The sequence below is a fragment of the Aristolochia californica genome, unplaced genomic scaffold, assembly GCF_029961685.1.
Source record: "Aristolochia californica isolate CCGP_79_NKW_82.1479 unplaced genomic scaffold, dmAriCali1.0.hap1 SCAF_15, whole genome shotgun sequence".
In the NCBI taxonomy this organism is placed as follows: domain Eukaryota; kingdom Viridiplantae; phylum Streptophyta; class Magnoliopsida; order Piperales; family Aristolochiaceae; genus Aristolochia; species Aristolochia californica.
The window spans coordinates 20,691,182-20,700,990 of record NW_027181826.1 but is presented as its reverse complement, the minus strand read 5'-3'; the positions used below and the strand labels follow the sequence as shown (position 1 = coordinate 20,700,990).

The 9,809-nt window shown below is 38.4% G+C and overlaps 1 protein-coding gene across 3 annotated transcripts; it reads right to left on the bottom strand.

The window, feature by feature from the left end:
* Positions 1-8,354, bottom strand: LOC137951946 (uncharacterized). 3 transcript variants are annotated; one of them, XM_068798947.1, is made up of 11 exons: positions 8,179-8,354; positions 7,613-7,708; positions 7,391-7,483; positions 6,731-7,305; positions 6,502-6,649; positions 6,314-6,395; positions 5,032-5,098; positions 1,303-1,488; positions 1,116-1,176; positions 379-624; positions 1-298 (listed from the first exon to the last, which is right to left on the bottom strand). In XM_068798947.1, exons 1-10 carry the CDS (start codon positions 8,231-8,233, stop codon positions 422-424), a joined length of 1,566 nt encoding a protein of 521 aa, XP_068655048.1. In that variant the 5' UTR covers positions 8,234-8,354; the 3' UTR covers positions 1-298; positions 379-421. The 3 variants fall into 3 exon arrangements, with proteins under 3 accessions (XP_068655048.1, XP_068655047.1, XP_068655049.1); XM_068798946.1 differs by having other exon boundaries at positions 1-280; XM_068798948.1 differs by lacking the exons at positions 1-298; positions 1,116-1,176; positions 1,303-1,488 and having other exon boundaries at positions 517-624.
* Positions 8,355-9,809: the final 1,455 nt, after the last annotated feature.

The window sequence follows — 9,809 nt, the reverse complement described above, 5'->3', positions numbered from 1 at the left end:
CTATTTTTTGGGAAACCGAGAAAAATTGACCTACGATTGCATTTTTTAAATCAGTTCAACAGAAAATTTGCTTCTAAAACAACTTAAAACCCAATATTTCAGTTTATGGGAAAAACAGGGAAGTCAGTAAAACTTTATTTTTTCTATTAGAAAGAACAGAAGTTACATTATGTTAGCCCATATTCACTGTCCAAACAAAGACAGTGAAAGAAAAAATGAACGGTAAGGAGTCGGTCATAACTGATCATATCTTTCCTTCTCCTTGTCCCGGTGTAGATTCCTGCAGACACCCAAAAACCTTTTACTCGGGGCAAACATAAAAAGCTGTTGAATAGAGATGATAGTGAAAAAAATACTGCTAAAAGATGCTTCACTTACTGATAGAGCTTATTTATCATCATCCATTGCCAATTGATGCAAATCAATTTTGACAGACATCTTTGAACCTAATGTAGTTAGCTTGTATTGACGAATTTTCAAGCCCCATAACCTGAAGATAAAATGGCCAGGACGGGTTTGAAGGTGTAATAGGTCGTTGCCCAAATGGGTGTTCTTCTATATACTCTTGAACATTGTCAACCTCTGCTAAGCCTTCTAGGTAAACTTGAAGATCACCTCCAGGACCTGCAAGAAACGAAGTATTAATGGTAATGTTAAACATATTAAATATCAAATAGAAATAGTGCAAATGAAACAGCAGATCAAGAGTAACAAGATTCATGATCCTAAGGGTCTAGGTATGTCCATGAATGGCTGTGCAAGTAGCACGCTTTGCAAATTTTGTTTACCAGATAGTAGAGAAGTGCTGGATTAAACAAAAAAATAAATAAAAATCCACATAATCAGGAACTAAACGAAGGCTCAATGAGGTATACTAGCTGAAACCAAATGTGAGGCTGATCAACACAACTCTCAGCACTTAATCCTTCCATTCTTATCTATCACCAAAGAATAGGTAAGATTTATGTTCTGAGGTTCAACAAGGTTTCACCCTTACAGTCAAACTGAAGATACTGTACCTTATGCCAGGTTTGGATACGACGATTAAATTCTAAATAGATGTGAAATCACAAGGTGGGAAAAATGTGTGAAAGATTCATAAATGGAGTTCTCACCTAGAGAATTGTCATTTATATCTCCAATGGAGTAAGGGCGAGGGAAGATTGCAGTGTATGGCTAAAAAGTAAACAACAGTAAAGGGCAGTCAGTACGGAGCTGGTGAAAAGAAAAGAAGATAACTCTTAATGGATGATAGATGTTTGTTTTAATGATATGAAAACCAATGAAATTGCGTGGACATACAGGGTTCTGGAGGGCCTTATAAGGAGAATCATCCAACAATATTGTATTTGATGGGCTATAATACCCCTTTTCCCAAGGAAGATTAGGGTCCTCTTTATCCCAGACTTTCTTCAGTTCCTTGAAAAAAATTGGCTTATGCCTGTTCTCAACAGTGCTGAATCCTGTTGCGGTGCATTTTGATTGGTCCTGTACTATTTGAAACACTATGAGCCAAACAGCTAGAAAGGAAGAAACAAAAGCAACAACACAGATACAATAGTAAACTCTAATGTCTCCATAATAGGCCTTTTTAGTGACCTCAGAATATTGTCAGTAAATTAGATCTATTCTGAGCAATGCACATCAGTTGGTTAAATGAAAATATTGAGCTATTTTATAAATGTGAACCCATGTTATTAACAGCAGAAATGACTCCAATGCAATCAGCGCAAGACAATCACCAGATGCCATCTTGATTACAATAATAGAAAACAGCGCAAGACAATCACTAGATGCCATCTTGATTGTAATTTTTCCAACTTGAAGAAGGGCTATGTGCATTCCTAGTTGGTAAAAGTAAACAAACAAGCACTGTTATGGTTAGCAACTGTGTTAACTAACTTAAAATACATCCATTACAAATGCGAGCAGAAAACTGAGCCCCAGGATTAGTTTTGTTATAAAGGGATAAAGAAAGCAACAATTCAAAATAAAATTCAGTAGCCTTCAATCTAGACAGAAAATACTTAATCTATTCAATTTTTTTACTAGATAATGATTGTCCTTTCATTTTCTTTTCAAACCAATTTTTTAGTCATTCCCCACGAAAAAGTAAATGTCGACATTAAGTTCAATATTAAAATGACTTGCTTCTAAGGCCCAAGGTGACCATGGTATTAAGTGCATCAACAAGAAGAAGCCAGTTTTCATCATTAAGCAGGTTTGGAGATTCGGCACCACGACAACTGCCTTGTGGAGAAACATCATTTGTCCCAACTACCAATACCCAGCCTATGAAGGACTTCCTCCCAGCTCCATCAGTTCAAGCCCCTAGCCTTTGGAAGGTGATGGCTTACATTGCTTTTTTGTGAGAGAACAAGGACTAGTGCAAACCAAATTTTGGATTCATATTTGGCTTGAGGAGGTTTCCTTTGCTTAGGCCTACTCATTTGTTTTCCATCTGGTAAGAAATTCCCTTATCTGCAATCGAGACTCCTCTTGATGGTCATATCAGCTTGAACCTCTATTTCATCAAGGACTACAAGACACAGAATTTGAGAATATTAATGTTTTCCTAGTTTCCACTGATCATGGTGTGAACCAGCACATTTGGACAAGGACCACCTCGAGTGACTACTTGATCATCCAATTACAACTCTCTTAGTGAAATCACCAGTCGAGCCCCTAGTTCTCTATCGTGGCAGTTCCAATCCGCAATCATCACTTTATTTGGTATGCTGCTAAATCAATTAAACAACTGTGGGCTCAGATTGGTTACAAAACTGACTTGTGCAATGGCACTGAGTCGTCGTCAGAGCATCAATTTCTGTTTGGGGAGACATCTTATGCAAATAAGGATGTTGCTTCCCTTCTTCACCAATGGCCTTGTTCAATTTTTTTAATTGACATCATACTAAATCAAGGAAGCTCCTCTAGACACTTTCCAGTGTGGTTGTTACTTAGGCCACCTGCTAAGAGGAACAACCATACTTTTGAGGGAAAACAGAATCTGTTAGTGCAATTATAGTGCTGCTATAAACAATAAAGAGGCAGTCCTTGTTTCTTTTGTTTCCAAGCTTAACATGGCCCATACTTGGACCCTGTTGATGTGGGGCTGGCTCAAGCTAAAATTTGATGATCACTCCAGAGGGAACCCAGGTCATGCTAGCAAAAAGGGCACAATCAAAGAGAGTACAAAAACGATCAAGCTTGTGTATTTGTTCCTCTAGGATATTTGACTCTACTAAGGCTGGGTTCAGAACCCTTGCTAATGGGTTTTAGCTCTTTCAAGATTTCTTCTTTGGCCTTCTGGTTGTCAAGGGGAACTTCAGTAAGGATGATCGCTTGGCCTTCAGATTGTTCCGCCCTTCCTCATGGTTTCATCAGTTAATTTACGAGATAATGGGCACTGCCATGCGTCTAGTTATTTTTTGGGAGCATAGCTCGTTGAGAAGCCAATCAACTTGCAGAGTTGTTTGCATAGCATGGGACACTCCAACAACACCTCATCGCAAGTTATCAGTGACTACCTTCTCCTTCCTAATAGGTAGATTAATTTTTCTCAACCTTTGGCATAATTTTTTTTAGTAGTTTCATTGTTGTTTATTTTCATCCCCCCTTCTTAGTTTCCTCTCTTCAGATGAATTTTGAATCTTACCATATATATATATATATCATTCTCTAGGATATTACTCCAGGTGCTCAATGAATTTGCAGTAGATAAGCCATAAAATTATGCAAAACTTCTACTTACCCACACAATCTATTATGAATATCCTGGTTCAAGTAAGTTCAACTCAATAATGCCTCTCGCCCTCATGAACCTCAAAGGCTTTGGTACGCAAGCAGAATTTTATGCAAATATATCCAAATAATAATTGTACTTGGCCCACAAAAACCTCAAAGCTTTTTCTTTCTTTTTTTTTTTGAAAAAGGACGCCGATTTCCTCAAGCCCAAAGGCAAACAACAATAAGCAACAAACAGTCAAAGAAGGGGATCCCTTACAATGAGAGATTAGAGGGTAACCACTCTAGCAAAAGAATCAACAACACTATTTGCTGATCTAGGAATAGGTGACCAGCTATAAACAACATCTATGGATAACTCCTGAATTTAAAAAAAAAAAACAAAAATAATGGCACCAAGGGGGGTCTTTTTTGCCCCAACCGCACCAGATGACAGATCTGGAATCGTCTTCATGAGTTTTCTCTTGAAATCACTCATGAAAAATCTTCAGGTCATGTCATAAAGCTTGGAGCTTAAATCAAATCTTTTGTTACGCAACCAAATCCAAGTATAATAACTCCAGCAGCAGAAAAACAAAGCCACCAACCAGTACTTAAGTTTTTCAGAATGATAGTCAAGGCCAGAAATAAGCAAATACCTCATTAATTAGCTCGTTTACATCTTACCGCTCTCAGCAGACAAGAAATTACTTGGAATAAAAGATACGGCCATGTTAATTTTATTCATAGTTCTGGTTGATTCGAGTGATCCAGAGACCCTCCTAATCACAATAGCTCAAAGCTTCATGTTTCGGTGTCAGGTCTGTTTCAGCTACCAACATTGCAGAGGGTCCATTTGGACGAGACAAAATGGGCACATATACAGAAGACACGCCAAAATGGCACATATGAAACGGATCAAATCAGTCACGATACAACGGTTGTCTTGGGTACTTTGAAAAAAATAGTATACCTTCTAAAATTAGTCTCACAACAGAAAAATCATGGTAGTATCCTAAGTTGAGCAGCGACGCTACATGTTGAGTTGTCAAACCATGCAATAGCTTGTGCAGAAGTTGCTCCTCCTACTGTAATCAATACTAGTGCCTTCCTCAAATAGTGATTAAAGCCTTAATCAGCTTCTAGAACTAGGCGATAGCATAAAATCAAGTCACTACTTATATATAAAGCAAGCTACATAGCACCTAGGAGCCCCTTGTTCATTGTAATTGATTACTTAAACAAAGTTTTCACAGGAAGAAAATTATCAATTCAATAGCAACTAGAAATATACAAAAAATGTACCCAGCAAAATAGCAGTTTGTGCTTCAGGTCTGCCATAAGAAAATCAACCACAGTCTTCATGTTATCCCTGCACAAAATTGTAGTACAGGCACAATTAAATAAATCCATGTTAGAAAGTGAACTACCTAACTTCCTACCACCTTAGGGTAAATGCAGCAGAAAATAACGCAACAACTAAAACCACAAACATGTCAAAGAAATATAAGGTCATGGAAACAATTCCACATAGAGTAAATTAAAATGTGTCAGAAGGGTTGTGAGAAAATTAGATAGGTTAGAACTTACCTATCTACATAAGCTAAAATATTGATAGCAAACCCAATTGTACTGTGACTACAGATAAATATAATAGGATTATTGTTGGTGCTCAATCATGGTATTTTAATCACAAATAGAAACAGAAAATATATTTTTTTAAATACATAAAAATATCATATTTTAAAGAAATATCATTTTAACCGAATGCTTCTGCATGATATTTAAAAAATAGCATTAGTTTGAAGAGAGATTCAGTAAACTTACCAGCCATATAAGATGCATTACAAGACTAATTTGTATTTCATAGTCAGAAAACTTTGAAATTTCTTAAAATTTGCACTCGAAATTCCCACCAGTACAAATCAAGACAAGGGTCATAAATGTTTGAAAGTTGCAAACACTTCCAAGAAAGATTTTAGTGTTGTCCTTTAATTCAAAAACAACTTCTTAGAAGTTTGGGGATAAATCATAGAAATTCTACCTCAAATTCCAGAGCAAATTCTTACTGACAGATTTTGCATATCTCTTGAGATTTCACCTTGTTTTTTGCCTTTTGAGATTGGATACTATCTTGAAATTTCTGGCCACTAACTGCATCTTTCCTAGACTAAAAATTAACAGCTATAGTTGAGACATAAATGGGTAACTGCGCTACCTAGATTGAAATTGTGGATTCAAACATATCAGCTCCATCCCAACATCTGATTCCAAATCAAACTGTTAAAGTAAAATTCATCACTTTTTAGAAAAAGAAAAGACCTCTTTTAAAAGGTTGGAAAACTCTTAATCGTTGACCTGACAAATCCAGAACTTCTACACAGGAACTGAAAAATATAAACTTATCTCCACCAAAGAGGGACCTCAACCAAATAAGATATGAAATATTTCAAGATAAACTTTGAAAAAAAAATTATCTAAATTTTACTACTAAAAGTAAAAGAACCTGGACTAGAGGTATATGTTACATTTGTATTTTGTGGGGAAAAAAAAAGCCGATTTGACATTATGAGAGTGGAAATCATACTTTCTCCTTGAGGACCAAACGGCCATATCAAATCTGTCAAAGCAGAACTTCAGGAAATCATCACAGAATGGCCTCTTAAAAACTGAAATTGGAAACACCGGATTATGTTAGCACATAACAGTTTAACAACATACTACACAAATTGCCACTTGGATCAATCATTAACCATATACTACAATAAGCTTCACCTGCTTTGTGGTTCATTCTCTTATCTGGCTTGCGACCAACAGGTACAGAAGCAACAATATCAACCAGCAGCCCATTCAAATCAAGAATAAGCAGCTTCCGACTATGTGAATTTCTTTGTGACGGAATTGTCACTTTTGATAGGTTATCCTGTTTGTTTACCAAAATCTATAAGAAAAAAAAAACATTTATGATAACAGCACTAATGACAAAGGCAGAAGATATACTTACATCTTTCTGGACATAAATGGAGTTATCCACAGTTCCCTGTACAAGTTCCTTGGTGAAAATTTCACATACAGATTGAATGTTGAAAGGCTTCTCTTTGTCTTCTTTTGTAACAGATCCACTTACAGACGCTTTCTCTTGACTTTCTTCCTTTGTCACTCCGACAAATGCATCTTGCAAAACACTATGTATTTGCATCATAGTTGACTTGTTTTCAATATACAGCTCTGGGCTTTCATACTCAATTTTCTGTCCTAAGTTCTTTTCCTTTGGGGCACCTCTCTGTTTCAAGTCCTTTTTATTTTTGACAGCAACATGCTGTTTTAGGTTCTTGTTTTTTTGAATGCCACTGTTCTGCTCTAATTTCTTATTCTCAGTTTTCTTGTCTAAGTTGTCATTCTCAATTTCCAGAGCCAAGTTATCCTTCTTGAATTCTGCTTGTGGAAGTTCATTCTTGATGTTCTTTCCCGGATACTCATTGTGACCGGTAATCTGCTTTTTGGGACTAGAACTTCTCGTAGCATTCATTTGTGTAGGTGACAGCCTTGCCTTAGCTTGCTCAGAAGTGGTTATATTACCTGAATAATTGCACAAAAATTAGGTATATATACAAATATCAACCCAAAAAACTGACCGTCTGATCCATTATAACTTCACTCACACCTGTAGACTCCAATGTCTCTTGTTCATTTGCAGATGTAACACAATATCCTCTCCTCATCCTCTTTAGACGTTTCTCCTCCACAGGTTCAGATGCTAAAAAGATGAAATTAATACACCATTAAACCGTGCTTCTCTTCCACCTCATCATAACATAAAATAAAATAAAAAGTAAGTCTTCCAAGTACTATCTGGAAGAAATGCTTCTCTCAATTCCCTTCTCACCTTTCACTGCACCACTCGCATCTGTGCTTGTAGATGGAGAAGCAACATTCTTCCTCGTACTTCGTATCCATTTTGACCCAGATGCTGCTTCAGCTCCTGCAGATAAATTTACAATGTATTATAGTCGCAATTGGACAAAATTTCAGGAAGTAAAACAAAGTATAGGAAAAGACGGACGGACAAAACCATGCTTATGTTGTTCCGCTCTTTCACCTAATACTAATCCATTCCATTTCCTCATATTGGCAATGAAACGAAAGCAATTCCGAGGGTCAAAATTCGGCTATTTCACCTAATACTAATCCATACCAGCTCCTCACATTGGCTCCATGTCTCTACTAATTCGGTTATGTGATAAAGTGTTTTGCATTACGTACTGCTTTCAACTAAAAGATTCCATCGACTCCGATGATATCCTATCCCCATACAGCAATCTAACCACTTCCTTCCAACAAGTTTTACGTATTCTTAAATGTAGATCACTGCTTGAATTCGTACGCATACAGGTCCAAATGACGAAATTAAAAACCCTAACCCCTCGAAAGAAAGATCTTTCAGATCCGCACCTGAATGGACGTCGCTGCTGTCCAGCGAAGAAGATGAACCAATCACATCCTTCATATCCTGCACCCGAAGAGAATCCAACTCTTTCCCTCCCTTCTCTCTCGCTGCAGTTCACAGTCAGTGCAGAAGGGCGTAAATTTTGTTTATCCGAATTACTTCACACCTCTCTCACTCCTGATCTCAGGTAATGGGATGCGAATCTGCATCATTTCCGTAAATGCGTTTGAGGCAACACGTGCTAGGGAAACAAAATCCAGCAATAGATTTTGCCCGAATAGGGCATCGTACAAATCCGCCGCCAGGCACGGGTGATCGTCTCTTGCGTACATTATGAAGGTCGGCCCCACATGGTACCTATTTTAATTCTACGAAAATCTACTCGAGGGAAAATAATTAAATTCATAAAAGGATTAATTAAGCTTGATTAATTCATATAGGATTAATTATACTTAATAGTCAACAATGACAGCAGATTACGGGACGAGCAGCCTTAATTAATCCGCACCGAAACCGGGAGCCCCACCTCGAATTGCCAACCATGGACGGCGTACGATCTAGATCAATACATAGCTTTTCGTGCACATTTACGGAAAACCCAAAAAACAATGAAATTATTTCATATATTTATAAAGTTATCTCTTGTACGATTCAGATCAATCCATCCAAAATCCCGATAACGCCATCTAAGTGGGCCATTCCCTCGAAAGCAATTTCAACTGTCTGATTCTCCGTCTCTCTTACCGACTTAATTTAGAGAGAGAGAGAGAAGAGAAAAAAAATCTCCCCTACAATTCATGGTGGGGCCACCAGTTTGGGCGGGAAAGGTATCAGCCTGCACATGCACCATAAAAGAGACAATTTTAGGTCATCCGTTCAGCTCTAATTTTCTATTTCTCCGCCATTAATGCAGAATTAAAAAACAATTACGATAAAACCCTCTATAATCGGACGGCGAAGAACATTAGAAAATAATCTAATGGCCTGGGCGAAGCCTCAAATTCGGCGCCAAAAAATCAGGATTAACAAGAGATGCCCGTGAGATTACATTGCAAACCCGCATTGAGCATTAGAGGAGACAGGTATCTCACGGACGTCTCACAGTTAGAAAATGATGTAGAAATTGTAGTAAATTTGAGATAATTTTGATAAAAATATTAAAAATGCGTAAATATTAAAGACTTGAAAATTGCAAAAAAATTGAAGCTTACGGTAAACCTGTTTCAGGAGCGGGGGCGGGAGTGGGAAACGGACGGGGAGGATTAGAGCCGGACATGACGGCGTTGACGGACGGCTCGGCGTGCCGCAGTAACCAGAGTATGGTCTCACCGTCGGACCGATGGCCAAGCTCGCGAGTCAGCTGGAATATACGAGCGGCGCAGAGCGCCGGAAGGCGGACGCGTCGATCTCTGCCGTTGATCTTAACGTGCTGGTTATGTCGGCCTTTGGAGACCGGCGGAGACGACGCAGAAGCCAACGGAGGAATTACCGTAATCGCAGCAGCAGGCGCCGTGGCGATTGGCACCGTGGTGAACGGAACGACGGCGTAGGCAGGGGAGGGAGGAGCGGTCGTCACAAGCGAAGCCTGCTTGTTCGGCCTCCGCGTTGGGAGCTTCGTCCGGGTGAAGTTCGGAGC